The sequence below is a fragment of the Zeus faber genome (assembly GCF_960531495.2).
Source record: "Zeus faber genome assembly, chromosome: 1".
Lineage (NCBI taxonomy): Eukaryota > Metazoa > Chordata > Actinopteri > Zeiformes > Zeidae > Zeus > Zeus faber.
The window spans coordinates 21998458-22021196 of NC_137193.1; the positions used below are offsets into that span (position 1 = coordinate 21998458).

Here is a 22739-nt window from a genome sequence, read left to right on the forward strand (position 1 = left end):
CACCAATGTTTCCTAAATCATTCCGAAAAATCACCGTTTGCATCTTTAAGTTTCGCCTCTCAAGCGAACACCTCACACAATTGCAGCAGTTGAAAGTACTTTTAACTTGTACTCGCCAGCGGTGGATAAAAGTCGATAAACCCGCTTCAAATAGACTTTGTACAGTGGTTGGATTTAGAAACAGGAGCGCAAGTGCCAGCCGCTGTTGTTCTAGTGGAAAAGCTGAAATACCTAAGCCCCCTTGACGTCCTGTTTCATGGTTTTGTTTTTGGAACCCAATGTCATCCAATGTATATTGGTTTAAACAAATTAATCCGTTGCTGAAACCTGTAAAAGCAGTGTCTTGTGGAATCACTGATGTCACTGATTCTTGATTTTCCCGTTGCTTAGGGTAATGTGTGTTTTGAGTCATCACATTGGTGCTCTGTGCTCATACGGATATACAAATTTGCTCACTCACCTTCAGTGCAGAACGGGTGTAACTGAGAGGGAGCGATCTGCAGCCGGCTATGCTTCCCGTTCCCTTTGTGTGTTTTTATTTTAGATCTATTTGTTTTCTTCTGTTTCTAATTGAACGATACAAAAAGCCCCTCGTGTCCTGTGCTGCATCACGCACGTCTCCCCATTGCTTTCTGTTGCAATGGGACCTATTTTGGTGAAAACTGGATTTTGTTTTTGTGTGTGAATGCTATCTACTTGTGAATAATAAATTGCAATTCTGTAACGGGGAGCCTATCTCAAGACACTCTCTCAGGCTCTGCAGAGCCATCGATAACCGCTCCTCCTCCATCCGCTCTGTTGACGGCCGTAGTTTGCTGATGCCTGTGCAACCTTACACACACATACACAGAGAGTCGGTTAATATCGAATAGATACACTGTACTCTAGAAATACATAGAAACACTTTGTAATTTTCACATCACAATAGCAGCTTATCCCAACCCTGAATGTGGCTTGTTCCCCTGCAGATCGTCCCAGGCCACACACACTCCACCATGACTGTTGGATGAGACGACTCTCTCACCTCCTTATTCCCTTATTCTCTGTTCACTCTGTTCCCTTTCCATCCTTTTCATCTCTCCATCCTTCAGACCTGCCCCCCCCCCCACCACATATGCCATTGTGTCCTACGCTTTCCACTTCATCTGTACTGTCGTTCCTCCGTCCTGATTCACTGGGACTGTATTGAATTGGGACTGAAGCAGCATGGCCACCGAACCAGACTCCGTGTCCCAGAGCAGCGGGATGCGTCTGAAGCAGGAAATCTCTCTTCTCCACGGCGTCTGCCTCATCGTGGGGAACATGATCGGCTCTGGCATCTTCGTCTCACCCAAGGTAGGAGGCTGCTGCTGTTGTCACCTTTTAAGGTTGCTTTACTGCCAGATTTGGCACAAATTTTACCTTTTTTAAGCGGTAAAAAACACGCGTCTTGGGTGATCCGATCACAATTGGACAGCTCTAAGTAAATCTGTTCACACCTGATATTAGAATGCATCTCCACATGCGTCTGGAGAAGCGACTTCTGTTGGAATCTTACTTCCCCGCTCTATATGCGAATAAACACGTACATCATTTCCTTTTGCTATTTGCATTCAATTGGGTTATAGCCAAGGGGCTCCTCCTTTTGAAAAGAGCTGGTTTCTGCAAAATGTATGTCTTGTTTACATAAAAGCTACACACACCAATCTTTGGGGAAGACAGGAGCTTCTTACGGCCTTGACAGGATAACAATCATGGTCTCAACACCCAAAGGAACTCTGTTTTAAAAGGACATCATGCTACTGTGTAAGGTTCAGCTAAGAGAAGGCTGTTTGGGCCCCACGGATAAGATAGGCAGATGGAATTAGAATCAATATCCATATGATCCGAAGGAAGGAAGCATTAATTATTAGATTTCCGTTCCAGTAATTAGCCCTGTCCATACTGTTGTATACATATATTCTATTCATTATGTACAAAAATATCCACCCATATTTATATTAACCAGTCAATCCTTGAATCCTATTGCCACTTAGCCCCTGCCATAGCCTTTTTTTTTTTTCATAGCCTATATCTGGTGCATAAGAGTACATTCTGTATAACCTGAATTTCTTGTTTGTTAGGTTTTCTTTTTACTGTTGAGCATTATTTTTCTATGCTACTGTCTGTTTTTATCTTTCTGCACTCCAATGCACCAATTACACCATGACAAATTCCTTGTACAATAAAAAAATGTTTTTCTGATTTTCTCTATTTTTGTCTTTCCCTGTCCAGGGCGTTCTTTTCTACACAGGTTCATTTGGCCTGTCCCTGGTGGTGTGGGCCATTGGAGGGGTCTTCTCTGTGTTTGGAGCGCTGTGCTATGCTGAGCTGGGCACCACCATACGCAAGTCTGGAGCCTCCTACGCCTACATCTTAGAATCGTTCGGTGGATTCTTGGCGTTTATTCGGTATGTGTTTCTTTGCCTTTTTTGAAACTCTCGCATGTTTCAATGTCCTCCAAATCCAGCTCTATTTCTATATGAAATATGTTTTCTTGTCATTTGAATTTTCAAATTTACCTTTTATATAATTTCACTAGTTGGGGATTGTGCTATTGTTTGGATATTGTATGAATTCTTTGTTATCTGACACTCATTGAAGCATTTACCGCCTTGATGTTAATGCCATACTCTATATATATTTTTATCTTACTCAGATTCATTTGTAACTACTTATTATGCAATATTGGCTAATTCCACATAGGCTATGGACATCATTGTTGATTGTAGAGCCAGCGTGCCAGGCGGTGATCGCCCTGACCTTCTCCAGCTACTTGGTCCAGCCCTTCTACCCGACGTGCTCCGCCCCATACAATGCTGTGCGTCTCATTGCTGCAGTCATAATAGGTGAACCACTTTTTTTTTTTAAATGTACTATACCAATGTTATGTGTATATGACAGACTCAAGAGGCAGCTTTGGCTTTTATTAGTTTTCCAGATTGAGCAGGCACACCATTTGATTTGCAGCGTTTTGAAACTAATTCAGGAGAACAAAGTAACAATTAGGGGAAAGGTAAATTTGACAATTTCAATAGCAGTTGGTTGGTTGGGAAAGTTTGATTTATTCTAATTTTCTTTAGAATACCTTTTACACATGGTTTGGTCTTCATTCATTCACTCATCACTGTAGCAGGGTTTCCGTTATCCGATAATTACAGTTTTTTGACCGGGAAAATCTGTTGACGTCCCACCTATTTAAATCCCTCCCGTCATGTCCGGTGAAAATTATTCCCTCTAAGCGCAATTTGAGTTAGTGCTGGGCGATATAACAATAATTATTGCCATATTTTTTTTCCTCTGTGTCAAAATGAGATACACTCAGACCTGCCAACCTGCGTGCATTTTGTGTACCAACTATGAACAATCAATACAAAACAATACCGTACATTTATTGGGTATTTAACCCTCTGGAGTTTCGCTGAATTCAGAGAAGCATCGTGATTTTGGTGTCAGATATTTATCTTAATATAATCAACTTAACACACAAAAAAAATCACAGCTACATTGATATGCCTTCAATAATTTGGTCAGTATCATTATGCAGCTTTTAGAGAGATCTAAAACACGCAAGATATAAAGAGTATGTTTTTGTATTTTGTGTAGCCGCCAGAAATGTTGACATAGCACACACTAGAATATACTGACAAACTGTTTTGTCAATATAAAAGTTGTTCATCAAGGTCTTGGGTATATCATGAAGTCAAAATAGTTGATCAAATCTGATGTCTAAATAGGTAGAAACAAGGTTTTATCGCAACTGCTCACTTTATTTCAGTTGACCCAAGGTGTGAAATGAGCCATTAGCTCATGAGCTTGAAATTAATGACCCCCTGGGGCGGGCCATTAGAGGTGTCGATCTGCAGTAAGCTGGGCCCTTTATCTCTCAGACAAAGAAATTAGGCTGTAGGCTAGTGGGAGTGGGGCAATGCGAGAAATGCAAGATGTTTTTAGTTTTGAAAGATTTATTGAAAACGCCATACAAACTATATACATAAACTCCAAAAAATGGTTTTAGGTGAGAAGAGGTGTGTGTGTGTGTGTGTGTGTGTGTGTCTGTGTCTGTGTCTGTGTGTGTGTGTGTGTGTGTGTGTGTGTGTGTGTGTGTGTGTGTGTGTGTGTGTGCTGGAGTCAATAGTTCATTTAAAAGTGTCTCTTTCCTTCCTAGGGTTAGCCTTGTTCTCCCTCTAATCTTAGCCTTTTGGTATTGGTTAACCCTGTTTTTGTGCCCTTGTCAGGTCTGTTGACATGTGTGAACTGCATGAAGGTGAAGTGGGGAGCCATCCTGCAGGTCGTTTCCACCGTGGCCAAGGTCCTGGCCCTCATTCTGATCATCATCGCAGGCATGGTCAAGCTGGGACAAGGTAGTTTGCAAATGACCTCTGAAATTTACGAGATTTATTCATATAGAGATTGATTCATTAGTCAGTTTTTCGCCACCTCCAAAGACACGACACGAACATGTGACAGGAACAGTCAGCCTTACAGAGCAGAGAAACAAACATGTGACCGAAACAGCCAATCGTACAGCAGGAGCGCCGGTGCTTCCTCCGCTCTCTCCCCGGCAGCGCGCAGCGAGATGGGGCTCACCCATAAGTTCAGTTTGTTGCATAGTGAACGCACATTAGAGAGAAATATTCCTGTAACAGTGTGCTAAGTCTGGGTCGGTGGAGATGCACAACGCACCGGCGTGTCTCCCTCTCCTCCGGCGTTTCACAGTGTGTACACAGTGTGTACACATTCTGGTCAAAGTGTCTTTGACCAGAATGTCCAGTCATTCCACAGATGTGGCGATGAAAGTGGTAAATAAACATGACCATCCCCAACAGAATTTTCTTTAGTGCAGAGGTTCCCAACCGTCAGCTTGCGGACCGTGCTGGGCCGCGGGGGCATTTGCCACAGGAGCCAACTGGAATCTGCTCTCCAGCAGCTGGAAACGGAGCAAATTGAACAATCTAGAGTTATTTGCTTTGTTTAGAGAAAAGATCACTGATCGGAGCTGCAGAAGTGCGTGTCACGCCCCCTCCCCTACTAAATTTGAGCATTCAAAATTTGAATGAATTGGAATATTAAAAATAAGAAAGCATACACATTCCAATGGGATAATAGAGGAATATCTGCAGCCCGTATATAGTTATATATTATTTATTTATCTTTTTAGTTTAAATTTTTTTTTGTATTTTATTTATTCAGTGTTTAACATAAAGCCATGGGAATACACTTAAAACTGTAATGTTAAAAAAAAAAAAAAAAAATGGTACTTGCTTGAGGTCTACACATCAAGTGTTATTCTGTTGATTTCAAAAGTCCATCAACATGTTTGGATTGTTGATAGGATGTATAACTTTCTTAAAGAAATATATGCATCTGTTTGGTTAGCACAATCTGATTATTTCTGAGTGGGGAGGTTCCTAGTGACTAATTTTCCTTCCCTCCGACGTTTAAACGCAAGTTTAAACTTAGAAAAGTCGATAAGTCTAAAAGTAAGAAAACAGTCAAAATTTGATCCAAAAGGTTAAGCATTGTCTGAATTTTTTTTACGTGTGTTATAAGTGCCATTTAAAACTGTTGATCACATTCTTCAATAAACGGATACTCATTTTTTATGGAGCAACATTTGATTAGGAAGACTTGACATTTCAGTGCAAATTATGTTAATATGTAATTTAAATGTGTGCATCAATCAAATAATAATAGGTTTAACCTACTAGTATTTCTGGTAGAGATGCAGAGGTTCTTGTTTTCTTTTCCTCCCCCTGTGCCGTTCATTTTTCTTCTTGAAACGCCCTGCGCCCCAAAAGACTCACCGAGGTTTTACTAGATTTTCTGTGTTTCTCTGAAAGGGGCTTATATTTAAACTTTCACTATCTCTAAATGGACTATTTTGGTCTTTCTCAGGTTACAGCAAGAACTTTGAGGACTCATTTAAGGGTTCTAAGTTAAACCCGGGCGACATGGCCCTCGCCCTCTACTCTGCCCTCTACTCTTATTCCGGCTGGGATACCCTCAACTTCATCACAGAGGAGATCAAGAACCCAGAGAGGTACATGGGTAGAGGTCTGAGTGCTCGGGACATTTTTTATGTTTTGTCTTTTGTAAGAACTGAAGAATTAAATTGCAGACAGCGTCTGCCCACATTCTACATTTTAAGGGAATAATAATAAGTGTATGAAACTAAACTTTTCATTCATTCACCAAGCATCTTTTAGAGATTGTATCACAAATATGCTTGAGATTTTAACAAAGTTTCATAGAAAATAATGTGACTGGTTTCAGATAAAGAATGCCATGTTGTGACTAGGGATGTTAAAATGTGCCGACGTGTCCACAGTATAACGTCAAATCGAAAAACTTTTTAAAATTAATTAATTTATTTTTTGTTAAACGTTCTAAAAGCTTTACTTATGCTTGTTCAAAACGATATGCTTGTTCATAAACTAATGGTACTGTTTTCCAAATGGGAGAGATAGCGGAGTGGAGTTTCGCCTTCTCAGCATCCCTTCGAAGAATTTCGGGGTGGGCCGATCATAGAGATAATTTCTTTTGTGCTCGCGATGTCACCTGCCTCCTGTGCCATCCCATAATGCATGCACATCGCACATATGAGCCATGCAGTGAAATGAGGCTACAAATACCGCTTTTGTCATCGTCTCGCTTTTGTCAGACTGCCTTCACGTGAAGGTAAAACCACGCAGTCCTCTAGCGTTTTATAGCTGAATATCAAATTTGTCATGATTTATTTATGTAAGCCTACATTTGCAAATGCAGGCAAAGAAATTGATTGATTCAGTAAAATGTTTTCATTTTCAGACATCACTTTCAAACAACTAATTCTATTTCAATAATAACAGCTGATTGCTTTGATTGTTACGCAATCGATAAATAATCTTTGGTGTAGGCTATAGGCCTAGCCAAAACCATATAAAAAAAAAAAAAGAATATCGATCATCATCGTCATCTGCTCCGCAATCGTGGTGCTGAAAGGACACAGCGCAGAGCACTGTGCCGTGCCTGTGGAAAAAGCAAATCCATATCGGATGGCAAAATAAATAGGCCTATCTGGGAAAATAACCTTACATTAAGATACATTTTGTGGCGAAATAACCCATACAACATATATATTGTATACCTAGTGTGTTATTTTTAACCCGATAGGTCTACATCAGAATCTTAAAATGACCAATCAGTAAATGCCTCCGACACATCGACAAGCAAAAAACTGTGTCGTTAACATCCCTAGCGGTGACAGGCTGATTCCTCTAGAAGGAAGCATGTGGGTAGTTCGCTCCTGAATCTCTAAATGCACTCCCTTCTCCATATCATTGCAGAAATCTGCCCTTGTCGATAGCCATTTCCATGCCCATCGTCACGGTGATCTACATCCTGACCAACATCGCCTACTACGTCGTTCTGGATGCGGATACGGTCTTGAGCAGTGAAGCGGTGGCAGTGGTGAGTGGTTCTGTAGACGGTGGAACTCTGGAGTTGGACAGAATGTTGAATGCCATCCATCACTGGCATATGAGACTAAAAATACGTACATATTAGATGTACTTGTTATTAGTCACCTTGCACAAAAATGTCTGCTTAACGACATAATGAGAATTTTTCTGGTCTTCTATGTATTTCTCAACTGTTTGCTACTGTTTCTGGCATAAGAGTAATTTAGTTTCATTGTTTTCATTCATTCATTTTATATTTACACATATAAAACATGAAAGCATATGATGGTCGTGATCCGTACATAAACCCCATTCATTAATATCAGATTGTTTTTAGATCAAGTTAAACTTAGGACTCTAAAATCCCACAAAGTGACCTTACTAGTTTTTTTTTTTTTAGAGGTCATATAAGTGGCCTTGAGCAACAGTCTTGTCAGCAAAACATTAAAACACAGCAAACACACATTTCAAATGAAGTATTGGTAGATAATGAGCAGACTTGTCCAAATGAGGATCTACTAGTCACCGTAGAGCAGTCATTTTTTAATTGGTGCTTCCTGTTGACGTCCCCTGCAACCCAGCTGCCTCAGGCTCTGCTGTCTGTGTCCCAAGCCATTCTGTGTGACCTTAGGACTCTGGCTGATAACAGGAACGGTTGGGTAAAGAGGTTAACGCCCCACACAGGAACACTCTGGGCTGATGATGTAATTAGGGAACATGTGGAGGCAGGTTATTAACGATGAGAGATTCAATCAAACCGTTACTGATGTCCTCGCTGTCACCAGGCTCTTGGCGGTCTCTCATTCCCGAATCAGCATTAAGTTCTGCAGTAATTAGCAGTATTAATTCTGCACCAGAAGGTTCAGGAGGAAAAGTATTTCCATTGCACCGCTGTGGTGCAAAATGTTCTCTATGAAGACATTACTCAGCCATTTTTTTAACCCAGGTTATGCTTTGGATGTACTGCAGCAATTGTAAAAAGTAGTTTTAAATAAAATGTGGTTTTGCTGTAACAATGAATTGGCCTTACCAAGTCTGACGCTGGAACTACACACCATAAAACTAAATAGAAATGTTTTATTAAGAGTAGAGCTGCAACTCTAAGTCCATTGATCAATGAGTTGTCAACTATTAAATTAATCGGCAACTATTTTGATGATTGTTTTGAGTCATTCTTTAAGAAGACATAAAAATGATCAAACTGTGTGTTTTAAGTTGCTGTTTTCAATATTCTGCCTCTCTCGAAGACAACGTCAACACATGTGGGACACTTCACCACGCAGTTGGTGTAGGCTGGTTAAGAAACCACAGCCTACAATGTTAAGCTACGCCTGGTGTAGTTCTACCATACATGCCCAATCTGTCAATGTGACACGACACTATCAATGCAACTGCATTCTGTTTAATTCTTGTGGCGGCTGACAATGTGACCGGCGGATGTGGTGTGCGCCCCACGTGGCGGGGCATACGTCATATCCGCCGGTGTAGCCAACAAGCCGAACAGGCTAAAGATGGATAAGGACATGGATGGAGTTTTAGCCGAGAAATGTCACTTTAAAACGTGGCCGACAGAGCCTAGATTTAAAAAATAAATACATAAATATCTGCACATTTTGCAAAGTCAAATTTTATATATAAAAAAAAAAACAGAAGTCATTCGTCTTTGACATGACATATCACCTCAAAGGAAACCCCCTTCCGAAACTAACGTTACAGGGCTTTTCCTCTACATGACAGGAGTGTGTACTCCTGGGTGAGTAATGAAACCTGGAAGTGAGAAGCTAACTAATGCTGTGGCTAACTGGATCGCTAAAAACTGCCGCCCAATTAACATAGAAGATGATGGACTGAGAGAAATCAGCCAAATTGCATCGGGAGACACCTCTTTATAATCTACCACCGAGAGGAACCATCATGTCAAGAATACACGGTTGTATGAAGAGAGGAGGGCAAAGAGGATCAACATGCTTGAGCAAGCAAAGGACGCTTTGACAGAAGACCATTGGTCTTTTGTGAGTAATGACAACTACTTGCAGGGCTCCAGACTGACTTTTTCCACTACAACTAACACTGGTACTCCCCACTGAAAATTTTAGGAGCACCAGCAAAACATTTAGGAGCACCATTGAAATCGAAATGCAACGTAATTCATTCATATTTTTCCATCTTTACTGTATTACTGAAATGCTTTGGTAATAAATAGAGAATTAACGGAAATATCAATGTGCTGTTTTATTTTAAAGGAAAAAGTCACGAAACAAAGTAGTGCTTTAACAGAAAAATTAAAAAAGTTAAGTTAAATTGTATTTTTTTTAAAAGACACCAAATAATAAATGAACAAACGTAAACATAAGCTATGTGGTCAGCACATCACTGTGAGTAACAACCATGACGAGAGCCACAGCTCTCCATCTCTCTCTCTCACACACACACACACACACTTTTAAAAGGCTTACATAGAACTTATGCAGTATGCGCAATGTAAATACACACACACACATTAGGTGTTCCAGGCTCTACCAGCAGCACGTGCCTACCGTGCAATAACACACCCCAAAGGTTGGTAAAATTGTAACATTTTAAAAGTGTATGTTGTTGACAGCCCTAACACACACACGCGCACCAATTCTCACTCCCTCCTGGATATACAATGACTTAAAGAAAAAAACTGAAAAACAAACAGTCGGCATATTTGCAAGTCGTACTGGTGCTCCTACTTATAACATTTACTAGCACTGTCCCCAAAAATTGTCGCAAAATGCAGTCTGGAGCCCTGACCTCGGCGTTACAGCGCACTTTGTGTATAAAGAATGGAAACTGCAATTGTTTGCACTAATCGCAAGTAAAACAGAAGAGCGACACTGCTGAGGCCTGTGCTGCTCTATTTTCTGGGTGTTGCAAAAGAACACTGACAGTGCTCGTAACATGGTTGCAGCCATGAGACTTCTTCGATTTGAACACCCGCCCAGCGCGGCCCACAGTCTGCACAGTAGGGTCACCCTTTCCCTTCAGGACAGTGGATGTGAAAGTGTTCTGGCCAAATGTCGCAAGTTTGTCGGGACACAAGCGTAGTCCATCAGGATTTAAGAGAACAGAAAGTTGCACTTGGACAGAAGCACAAATCAGTTGTTCAGGATGTTGCGACAAGATGGAATTCAGCCCCTAGAGATGGTCAAGCGAATCCAGCGAAACAAACCTCCACTGACCACGACCCTGGCTCAGCAATGTTAAAAGCTGGATGAGCTACTTAAACCTTGCAAAACACCTCAAGTGTCTTCCCAAATCTGAAAGGAGTGAGGTGTGGGCTTCAGTAAGCAACCTGGTGACGGTAGAGAGGCCTGCACCGCAACCATCTGCAGAGAACAACAGAGAAACAACCGCCAAAGAAGAGGAGCATGTCCGTCTTCTTGCTGGGTTATTCTGATACGGATACAGATCAAGGGGAAGAGCCAATAGAACAATGTGTGGACCGCTAAAAAGCAGAGCCCAAAAGAGAGTAGAAGCGAGAGGAGCACATGCCAGGCTGGCACACATTGCAACCCAACCCCTGCAGCCACAGTGCCTTGTGGGAGGCTGCTCGCACTCTCATGGCCACGTCGTCCAAAAGAGAGCTGCTTTGTCACCTGATAATGTAAACAGAATGGTTTGTTAGTAACTGGCTGAATGTAAAGCAGGATTAAGCCGAATTGTTGTTGTTGTTGTTGTTGTTATTCTTCTATGGAGTGAAAAAGATTTCACATTTTGAACTCTCAGCATAATCTTTGCTTGTTTATTTTTTCATATCTGCATTGACTATCATGGAATGATGATATTGTTGAAATTCAACTGGCACTTGAACATGGAACACATTTTTTTGTTGCTAATGATCATTTATATTCGTGCGTATAAGAAATGATTGCCTTCTTAGCAGATATCTAATTTTAATGGCCTTGATGGTTTTAAAATCCAATTGGCAGTTAAACATATAGGCCTGGTTTCTATTATTATTTCTGTTAACTCATTCTTTTCAATTCGACAGTCAATTCTGATGGTTTTCTTGGAAGTCTGTAGATCACAGGAGAAACCGTGTTCACGGTTAAGCGATACTAATAAACAATTTAAATATACTTCCTTTGTGATTCTACATAAATTCCGTGATTTTACAGTTAAATATCCATTATTACAAGCATCAGTCTTAGGAAGCAAAGACAGCGATTAATCACAGCAAATTGTATAATTTGGTTATTTGACTTTAGATCAACTAAATTAATTGTTAAACATATTATCTTAAAACAATGTCCATCCATACGGCAGTGCAGCTGAATACAGCTAAACAATGTTAGTCAATACCTGGGAAAAACAAAACGTTCTTCTTGATGCTTCTCCAGACGTTTGCAGACGAGGTGCTGGGCTGGGCTCGCTGGATCATCCCACTGTCCGTGGCCATTTCCTGCTACGGAGGCCTCAACTCCTCCATCATCGCTGCCTCCAGGTGAGGGAACGCCAAAAGCATCACACTTTTAAATGTTATGAATCCTTAACACAACGTTACCCAGGGTTGGAAATGTACTTGAACTTTCAACGCATGCCTGGAAATAGTGGGTGTTAAATGATTACAAGCATTTTGGTAACGTCAGACTCGGACGGTAAAACAGCTGCGCGGGTTCTTGAATTTGTCTTCATTTTACCCATAGGATCATGGCATTTACATGATAGTTACCATGCTGTTTTCAGATTTTAAGTTTTCCCTTCTCGTTTTGCATCTATTATTTTTGAATCTTTGAAAAAGGAAGCTGGTCAGTGAGGTGGTTTAAAGCATCTGGACGACTCTCACTAAAGCACCTCGTGTTTCCACTAACGTTTTAATTTTCCGCCTCAGGTTGTTCTTTGTGGGCTCCAGGGAAGGCCACCTGCCCGACGTGCTGTGTATGATCCACATCAAGCGTTTCACCCCCATCCCCGCCCTGCTCTTCAACGTCAGTGTCGCACGCCTCTTGTTTTGCAACCATGCCAGTGTGGCTGCTCGTGTAGAATAATTGTATTTATTACCTTCCTCCCTTCTTCTTTTCCCTCATAGGGCGGCATGTCTCTCATATATCTCTGCGTGCGCGACGTCTTCCAGCTGATAAACTACTTCAGCTTCAACTACTGGTTGTTTATTGGCCTGTCCATCGCCAGCCAGATCTACCTGCGCTTCAAGGCCCCCAACCTGCACCGGCCCGTCAAGGTAGCTGCTCAGTCCAGCACTCTGTAATAAAGCAAACGTCTGCAATATTTGCGAGACCTTGCAATTTTGCACAGTTTCTGTGAGTTTTCTTCATTAAATGGTTAAATCGTGCTTCAACTTGCCCCCCGTTCCCCGAGGACACAGAGCCTGCAGCATCAGAACCTCGTCAAACAGTACTGATTTGAATGCAGTTAGTTTCCACCCAGTCCTTTTTATGTTCAGAAAATTGAAAAGATGACTTCTAAAACATTTCCATTGGTTTCTATGATAAGCATAACTCGTAATTATCATAGGGATTTAATATCATAGTCTTTTTTTCACTGGTATTTAATTCCTGCAATTTTAATAACAAAAAAGACAAAAGTTCATAAATTGCATTCCGAATTTTGAGAAAAGATGCTGCAAAATCAAACGATGGTGTCATTGGTGTCAACAATCACAAAAGAAATCTGTCAAGTCAACAGTAATTACAAAGGACTACTTTTTGTCAAATCACTCATGATGTTGTTTAAACTGTGTCAACCCCATGAGTACAGTTGAGTTCTTTGTTGGAACAACTTTGTTTTATTATATTTCAGAATTGTATTAACTACATATTAACTTAAAGGTTAAAGTTAAGGTTTTAATTTGCATGAAGCCCCAAGAAAATGGATGCTGGCCAGCCTCTGCCTATAATCAGCATTACATCATTCTCAAGGTCTCCTTTTGAATCAAAGTTGCTTAGCAGGAAAATCGTTTTTTATTTGTTTTATTATAAAAATGCATTAATCGTTATGCTTTAAGTAAAGTAGTGCCCTCCCTTGTGAACAAGTAATTATTTTGTGTTTGCTGCCGTTGAGAAGTACTGGTAATTACTGGTACGCCTCGGCTTCAGTACAGGCACTCGATGCTGTCACCGAAAGCACAAGTTCCCAGAAGGAGGCTCATTGGTCTAATAATAATGATTAAAGGTCTATTTATTAATTTGCTCTGGTAATTAGACCGCATCTTCTTCAAACTGCCTTTTTCAGACATTCGGGCTATAAAGAGAAAATGAGAAGCGGTAAGCTAGTAATGTTATTAGGCTTCCTCATTCGATTTGATAGACTTCTTTCCTTCCAGTTATGAGATTGGTGGTTATGAAATTTGCAAAAGGAACATTCAACATGTTGGTCAAGACGACCTGCAGTCTCCTGGGATGAAACGGCTTCGTACAGTGAACTCTGCCGTTTTATATGTTCTTGTTTATGGTCAAAGAAGTATACAAAAGAACTCTCTAAACACACACCTGGCATGTAGTGACAGAGATATTGGAATTACTACTTTTTAGGCTTGGCCCGATTTACGATTAAATCGGCGATCAACTCCATCTATCACGATTGACATTGATGACAGACGGGTTTTTTTGGGGCTTTTTTGGTGGGGGGCGGGGATGTGCAGTTTACCATATTCTGGAACTGGAGCAAAGAGAAGGCGGGGCCTCTCGCCCTCTCCGTTCAGTGTTGTTGAGAAACTTCTCTGATTCTCACTTCCCCTCTACAGTCCCATACAGAAACTTTCAGGGGACTGTCCAAGTCCTTAGCCCATACTGTTCCAAAAAAACCTGTGCGTCCCCACTGTCGGGACTTATGTCGGTTGCTAGGGGTCTGTTTTTGTGTAAATACTTTACATGTAATTAATAAATCCTGCACTTCTGGAACAGAGATTTCCAACATTACATTACATTCTATACACGTGCGAAACCCCATTAAAATGGTGATTGGGATTTTACACAATTGCCCAAGCCTACTCCTATTTTGCCCAGTGTACTTATCTAATATGTTGTTTTTTGATTCTCCTACTCCAGCTTTCTCTGGTCTTCCCCGTGGTCTACTGCCTGTGCAGTCTTTTCCTGGTGGTGATGCCACTGTACAGTGACACCATCAACTCGCTGGTGGGCATCGCCGTGGCGCTGTCCGGAGCGCCCGTCTACTACTTGTGCATCCACCTGCCGCCCAGCTCCAGACCGGCCTGGATGAGCCGGATGCTAAGTAAGGAGCTTTAGTGCCGTCACCAGCTAGTGGTCATACTAGGTACCACAGTACTACTCTAAGGATGTTATGTGTGTGTCTTGTGCGTTTTTGTTGCCAGTGGACCCAGAGGCAAGTGGTGCCTGCAAGGAAATTTAAATCCTTTACGTATAGTGCTTCTGTACTTGGAAAGTACTTCCAAAGTTTAAATGCTGTGTAAAAGTATGAATGTTTAATAAGATGATTTACATGAGGAACCTAAAAACATAAAGTTGTTTTTGCTAATGCTGCAGTTTTGTTGAGTTTTGGTGTGCAGTGTAATTTTATGATTGTGTTGTGTGCTGAAGTTTCCCAACTGGGGGGGCATTTCATTGAAATGAGGAAAATACCCTCAACGCGGTCAACTATAAACAAACTCTCCCTGTGAGGATTCAGCTTAATGGCATAGCATAGACCTAGCATAGAGTTGGAATGGGAGCAATTCTGCTTATTTTAATTTTAAAATAACTTTCAAAAATACGCAGCTTTTTAGGGCGTGATGCATTGTTTTGATGCTTGGTAGTGCATGTAATGCTGATGGTGCTTTGCATTCAGCCCCTGCTCACACTGTGAACCAGCTGAACAGTTAGAAGCACCGATAAGAGCTGCCAGCAATCTTTCTAAATCTTTCCTTCACTGACTGAGGAAATTGTTAATAGTTGAACAAGCAATTGGTCACAGGTTCACACATAAAGACCATTTGAAATGTTGGCAGTATCTACTGTTGACTAAGTTCTCATTTCCTCCTGTTGCTCCGGCAGAAGTCCTCTCCCTGTTCACCCAGAAGTTGTGCCTCTGCTGCATGGCCTCTCCCGACATCGACCTCGACAACCTTGACCCTGAAAAGGTGGAATGATGAAATGAGCGAGTATCGGGACCAGGGCGCAAAGCGCCATGGAAGAATGAGAGGGATGAGTGGAGAGAGGTGGAGGAGAAGGATGGAGACGCACCGACGATCAAAGTTTTGGACTAGCGGGTATAAACTTGTCCTTGACACACCAGCAGGAAGAACTACTAATTTACTTGGGACTTTCGGGTGATTCAATTCCCGTGTGCAGGAAATTTCTCAGCTGGAGTCACGTGACACTCTGATGTCTGTAAATGCAATGCACTGTTGTACCATTCCCTGCACATGTGCCAGTCCTAACGAACACACACACACACACACACACACACACACACACACACACACACACACACACACACACACACACACACACACACACACACACACCATCATCCATCCAGAACACCAAAGAACCAAAAATCTTCAAGAAACTATGGATTATTAAAAAAAAAAAAAAAAAAATCCAAAGACGAGAAACTATTGATACTTTCCTTCTTTCTACCTTCCTTCTTGCCTTGGATGCCAGGTACCTTTTGTTATTTTTGATCTGTGTTTAATCTTAACACCAAGGTAAGTTACTTTTTCCACTCACAATGTGAGAAGCACGGCTGGACTGGTTCACACAAGATGCTGTTTTCAGGGCCTTTACGGTACCTACGCTGCATAGTTTTGACACTTCAAACAACTTAGGTAGTTTTCCACCAGGTCATAATTCTAAATGTGGTATGTCCAACAGTAGAACAGTTATCATGGACGCCTGATTCAGCTTCGACAAAGCTCCCATTTGGATCCGCTTGTTTTCTGAACTTATCAAAAACAGCAGATAAGAACAAGCTCCTTGTTAACGTAGTGATGGAAGACCTCTCCTGATGGGGCTTTATTTTATTCAGTGTCTTAGTCTGAACTTTAAGGAAACTGGTAGCATCTAGGAGAGCTTCTGTTTATTCTCCATGTTATTTTATTCTACAATGCGGTCGTGTCCATGTTTGTATTTACGCACTTTTTAGTCCTTGAGTTACTCCTCTGGAGCGCCAAGTCCTTCTGTGCAAAGCTTGCTTTCTATGTTCCGTGACCTTTTGGGGTTTCCCAAAATACAATCTTTGTACTGTACATTGTACTATGTATTTACCTCAAATTATTATGTTTTCATTGTTGTTGCTTTTGTGGGGTTTTTTTTGCCTTGACCACTTTTGAGACATTCTGCGCCTGTCCTTTCATAGCCATCCAAACAGTTCTCACTTGTTGCACAAGGATTGTTTTGCCTCTCAGTGCAAGTAAACACGGTTGTTTGCATCCAGAGGCATTTTGTTTTATAGCTGTTAGTTGAAAATGTGTATTGAGATTAGTGAGCTAAAGTCAACATACTTATCGGTTTATTTGCTTTTCTCAGACAAGCTTAAACAAACGTGAACCTCGGAAGACCAATGTCGCAGATTCAGGAGGTATTTATTTTATTTCATAATTTATGTGTAATATGTTATTTGTGTGACTATTTCACTGTAGCACTCTCATTTCAAAGACTGATACATGACCAAAGTTCTTATTTTCATATTGAAGGTTTGACCGAACTTCCTCCTCACCAAAATGCACTTTTGCTGAAATCATATTTCCTGCAATGTTTGACCTTCACCTGGGCAAAATCGTGCTTTGAACATTAGTTGAACAACTAATGTAGACTTTTGTAAAAATGTGGTGTTCTTCGGTCTCGGTGTGTGCTGTGTACCATGTCTCGACAATGTGCCTTTGGTAAATGTAATCTCCTCAAAACCAAATGTTTTTTGTTGTTAATGGCTTCTGTGTGCAATGGGTGAAGGCAAATGGCTTGGAAGAAAGAAACCGTTCCATGATTGTTTTCTCTGATGCAGTCGGACTGCGAGTTCAGCCTTGTGTGTGGAGTTTATTGGATTGAAAAGAATTGTATATTTACATATTTACCACTTCAGTGTCTGCAGCCACTTGATAAAACACACAAATGTCCTGATACACTTTTTTAGGCCAAATCAGTTTCACGTCAGTGTGTTGTTGCTAGGTAAAACATTCTGTGTAGGAATTAAAAAGAAAAAACAGCTCCAGCAAACCTACTTTAATTTCTTTCCTTTTTTGGCATTATATCCACAATATACCTTTTTAAATTCTTGACGCTGGATATGGGTGTTGCGTTTAGCCCTGTTGTTCATTGGGTTTCTGTCACTGGTGGGCTTTTTAAAGGTCATGTTATACACAGATCAACTACAACATTAAAACCACTGACAAGTGAAGTGATTAACATTGATCATCTCGTTCCAGTGGCACCTGTGAAGGTGTGGGATGTATTAGACGCTAAGTAAACAGTCAGTTTTTGAAGTTGATGTGTTGGAGGCAGGAAAAATGGGCAAGCGTCAGGATCTGGGACTTTGGGGGGACAAATTGTGACGACCAGACAACTGGGTCAGAGTATCTCCAAATTGACAGGTCTTGTGGGGTGTTCCCGGTATGCAGTGGTTAGTACCTACCAAAAGTGGTTCATGGAAGGAGAACCAGTGACGGGGTCACGGGCGCCCAAGGTTCATTGATGCATGTGGGGATCAAAGTCTAGCCCGTCTCGTCCAATCCCCACATAAGAGCTACTGTAGCACAAATTGCTGACAAAATGAATGCTGGATATGATAGAAAGGTGTCAGAACACACAGTGCATCACAGCTTGCTGTGTATGTGGCTGCGTAGCCACAGACTAGTCGGTTTACATGATGACTGGCCTCTGTCCACCACTGAAAGCGCTTACAATGGGCGGAAGGATGAGCGTCAGAACTGGACCATGGAGAAGTTGGCCTGGTCTGTTGAATCATATTTTCTTTTACATCATGTGGATTGCTGAGTGCCTTTAACTGGGCAAGAGATTCCACATGGATGCACTATGGAAAGAATTAAAGCCGGCGGAAGCGTTGTGATGCTCTGGGCAATGTTCTGCTGGGAAAACGTGTGTCCTGGCACTTATCCCCACGTAACCCCCTTCATGGCAATGATATTCTTTGATGGAAGGGACTTCATTGAGCAGGATAATGCGCCCTGCCACACTGCAAAAATTGTTCAGGAATTGTTTGAGAAACATGACAAGAAGTTTGTGTTGTCTTGGCCACCAAATTCCCCAGGTCTCAATCCGACCGAGCATCTGTGGGATGTGCTGGAACAACAAGCCCGATCCATGGGGGCCCTACCTCACAACTTACTTGACTTAAAGGATGTGCTGCTTACGTCTTGGTGCCAGATACCACAGGACACCTTCAGAGGTCTTGTGGAGTCCATGCCTCAATGGGTCAGAGCTGTTTTGGAGGCACTGGGGGGAGCTACACAATATTAGGCAGGTGGTTTTAATGCTGTGGCTGATCGGTGTATATATATTTGTACTGTCCAAACGACAACTATTGTCTTAATTGCTTGCTTGTGTGGTGTTTTAATGACATTCGTGATTCTTAACAATGCAAAGAGTTTTCTCGCCTGCTCGGATGAATGCGGAGCTATCTGTTTTTATTCGAATAAATCTATGTAACATGTCTGATTATTGCTTTCTTTTTGTCTTCTTCCAGTTCTCCACTGAAAGCCACAGTCAGTATTGTCCCCTCTTAACGTGTCTATCACGTCATCTAATTCCAAACTGCTGCCTAAATGCTCTCATCAATTCTGTGTGCAAATACCCAATGCTTGTTGAGAGATGCTAAAAATCATTCCCACCAGAAGATCCTCAAATTTACTATCTGAGATCAAATAACAAAACCATATTATGCAATGACCCTGCCTTTCTCTGTAATAATTGGCCACAAATAGTTGGTGTCTCTTTTAGCCATAGGGTTGGATAATTCATTGCGTTGTAAACAGTAACAAGCTGGATGAACATTTGAGTATACTACATTTCACCCTTGCCATGTTTTAAAGCTACAAACTTGCAGGAAGAATAGCACAGACCATGTTCAGCTATGAGAGATGGCAATGCGTCTAGGTGCTGGCTCTGAGCCTTGCTGTCTTATCTTCTTGGGTGTCTGTCCAAGCCACACCTTCCGTCCCTCCATCCGCCTTGCCTCCCAGAAGGCCTGGGTGAGGCGTCACATTTCACTGGAGAGTGCACTCTTCATTTCAGATGTTGCCCGTCGATAGGCGTAGTGTCCTGGGGAGAGGGCTGACTGGCTGGAGCCTCTGTCTCTCCCCAGCACCCAGGGAGTTATGTTCCACTGACTCGTGCATTAAAGATGAAGCAGGGGCGGGGGAGCCAGTCCAGACTCACAAAGCCCATCAGCCCTTTCCTGGACAGTGTAGAGCAGGTTTGAAACAGAACTGCTTCTTAGCTTCACTGGACCCTGCTTTTCAGGCGGTGTACATGCTGCCGTTGCTTCCCCAGCATGAGGATCCGTCTTGGGGACGACGCCGGCTAGACGGACCGGTCAATGACCATCGATGGATCAGTGTTTGATACACACTGGCAACGGCTCGGCAACATGGAACTGCCTCGGCGCCTAAACTGGATACGAAACCGACCATGGAGGCCCCGCGCCCGCCGCAGGGAGTTCAACCGTGAGTGTGTGTGTTTTGGCAGGTGGAAGGGGTCCTGGAAGAATTCCAACCTCCTTTGGTTTCCTAACCAGCTATTGTTTTCTGCCTTTTTGAGTTAATGCTTGTTTGTTTATGCTAGACTTCAATCTGGTTGTCAATAGGTTTTGGTGTACGCTTACACGTCCAGTCACTTGGATGTGTCATCCTTCAGGCTGGTGCAGTAAACTTTAGAGACTATGAAGTGTCAAGGCTACAAAGATTTATTATACAGTGCCTAGGATATTGTGCACTGCAGGTGAGTAAATGCAGAGATCCAACTTGTCAAGCTGTAATGAGCAAAAGTCGCTCTTCTAAAAGTGAAGAAGTTTTATAACCGAATGTCCTTCACATTCAAAAAATTGGACTGTCCCCTCACCACTTTTTATTCATTCTTTAATCATCATCAACAACTCTGTTCTGTGGACGACCTGTGGGTTGACCAGGGCAAAGCTTTTCGTGTCCACTGGTGAGTGTATGGGAATTGTCCCAATTGTTCTGGTGTATGAGGTCGGAATTATATCTTTATAGCCAAGCAGCGGCAAATGCCCCGCAGCCCCCCCGAGTCCCACAGTCGTACAGACACCCCACGACAGCAGCAAAGCCTGAGCACCCTGCCCTGCAGCCACAGAAGACCCCCACAGTCCCCCTCGCCAAATTCACCTCCAGTCAAATGTTACAGTTTCAGTTCAGGGTTTGTCTTACAATACCTGCAAATCAGCAAGTGTTAGGGTCGCTGCTAAAGACCAAGTGATGTGTTCTTGGTCTGTTTTGGTGGTAGATCACTGTACTATTTTAATTTGTGATTGGATTTGGAAAACGCACACGATAAAAAGGAGTCGGGTGACTCTGGAGTGGTCTATCTGACCATACCTGATTGGTAAATGTTTAATTGACACAGCATTTGTGTGAGTGTGTTGTGAAGGATCAGATTTTAGCAGGGAATGGATTACAGCGCTCTTGTTTTACTGGACAACGCTGCCGCGCCACGGCCGTCTGGATGTGTTGCGTTTGGACAGCTCCAGCTCTTACATAAGAGGCTCTCTGTGTTTCAGCGAGCAAAAAAGCGATGGTGCAATTGACAGATGTCTCATTTAGGTTGTCTGTGGGGGGGGGGCTGGATGATTCAGCCCCGGCCAGTTAATCTCAGAAATTATACTTTGACTGTGACTGCTATCTACAGTATCTCTGGTCAAAAGTACAATATCTAAACCCAAATACGTACCATTTACAGTGATGTTGCTGAGCCAACCATCCTCTGCACTGCAGCTCCACTCTTTACCGAGCAGCCATGTTGTTCTCTGCACCACGTCTTTCATCAGTGTCTTCTTATTGTGCAGCGCTTTACCACAGGGATGCTGATCGGGTGTAATGGCCGGTGGAGTGCTCGGCAAAAGGGAAGAAGTCACCAGAGATTTGTTGCTTTATTATCACTGCTAAACCTTTTTAAAGTTGTCTTTTAAAAGTATCCCAGCAAGCGTCAATTTTGCCCCACTATTAGTACAATGTCACTTTTATCTATGAACTTTGTACATTTGAAAGAAAAACTCATGCAAAGATAAACACGAGTGTAAGTGTAAATGGGAACTTCCGATAACCTCATCTTGATCGTTCTCACATTTATAGTGCAGGTTTCCCTTTCTGAAACCGAAAAGCTCATGCAGGCAGAAATTATCTCTTTAAATCCATTTGCGTGTCATTCAGAACTCTTTCCTTGAATTCGCAATGTGTACAGTATAGATGTATAGATGTCCTCGGGCCTCATTGAGATCAAGATTTCAAGATGATCTCATGGTGTCACTCAGACATTATCACAGCAGGACACCAGGGGAAACAGTAGCTGCTTTCTATTTAAATTGAACTTCTGTTTATAGAGTTGCAGTCCTCTTATTTATCGAGTATAAATAGACATAACAAAAATTGCTTAACGCCATGCTCTTGTGTCAGCAAAAAAAGCAGATGCAGATCATTAAGATTTTAAATGTTACCAATTCACTCCTAATAGCCCTGTAGCAAATAATTTAGTAATTGTTTCTCCAAAGCAGTGATTCAGTACTAAATCTGCAATGTAATACAAGGATAATGAAGACATGGATGATTATATCCCATATAATATTTTGTAATACCACAGACCACATATTTTCCCACAGAGGGGGGAAAAAAAAGTGATTTCCTATTTATTCCTCTTTACCAATCAGTGAAAGTGACAAAATTGCAAAAACCATCTGTCTTTTACCCCCAGGGAGACTGTAATGGTGTTTATTATTTCAAATGGCAGCTGTACACCACGACTCACCATTCCCATATTTGAGAATCTCACAGTCGGGTGATAAATAAGTTCCTGGTTATGTATAGCTGTTTTGTCTCAAATGGGTTTCCAAAAGACTCCCATAGCTTAAACATATAATACTAATATGTTATGCACTGTATTTGGCCAGACTCCGTGTAAATATGTAAACTTTTTTTTCTACACTTAATTTACTAATCAACTGTAGTAACTGTAGTAACATGTTTCAGAGGAGTGGAGTGTTGCACTGAGAGATTTTCTTTTCTTTCACAGTATTATTTTTATTATTATTTAATTGTTTAATTGTTTGTTTTTGCAGAATAAAAGTCAGTCTGAGCAAATCCCCACATTTCCA

At 41.8% G+C, this 22739-nt stretch overlaps 1 protein-coding gene across 1 annotated transcript in view; it reads left to right on the plus strand.

The window, feature by feature from the left end:
- LOC307242226 (Y+L amino acid transporter 2) overlaps positions 1-16408 on the plus strand; it is a 19159-nt gene extending 2751 nt beyond the window's left edge. The window contains exons 2-12 of the mRNA XM_080016595.1: positions 969-1335; positions 2254-2429; positions 2725-2867; positions 4257-4382; positions 5917-6061; positions 7347-7470; positions 11828-11931; positions 12319-12415; positions 12517-12666; positions 14492-14675; positions 15455-16408. Of these exons, the coding sequence (XP_079872721.1) occupies positions 1207-1335; positions 2254-2429; positions 2725-2867; positions 4257-4382; positions 5917-6061; positions 7347-7470; positions 11828-11931; positions 12319-12415; positions 12517-12666; positions 14492-14675; positions 15455-15549 (1473 nt within the window). The 5' untranslated portion in view covers positions 969-1206 and the 3' untranslated portion in view covers positions 15550-16408. The remainder of the gene's footprint in view (positions 1-968; positions 1336-2253; positions 2430-2724; positions 2868-4256; positions 4383-5916; positions 6062-7346; positions 7471-11827; positions 11932-12318; positions 12416-12516; positions 12667-14491; positions 14676-15454) is intronic.
- Positions 16409-22739: the final 6331 nt, after the last annotated feature.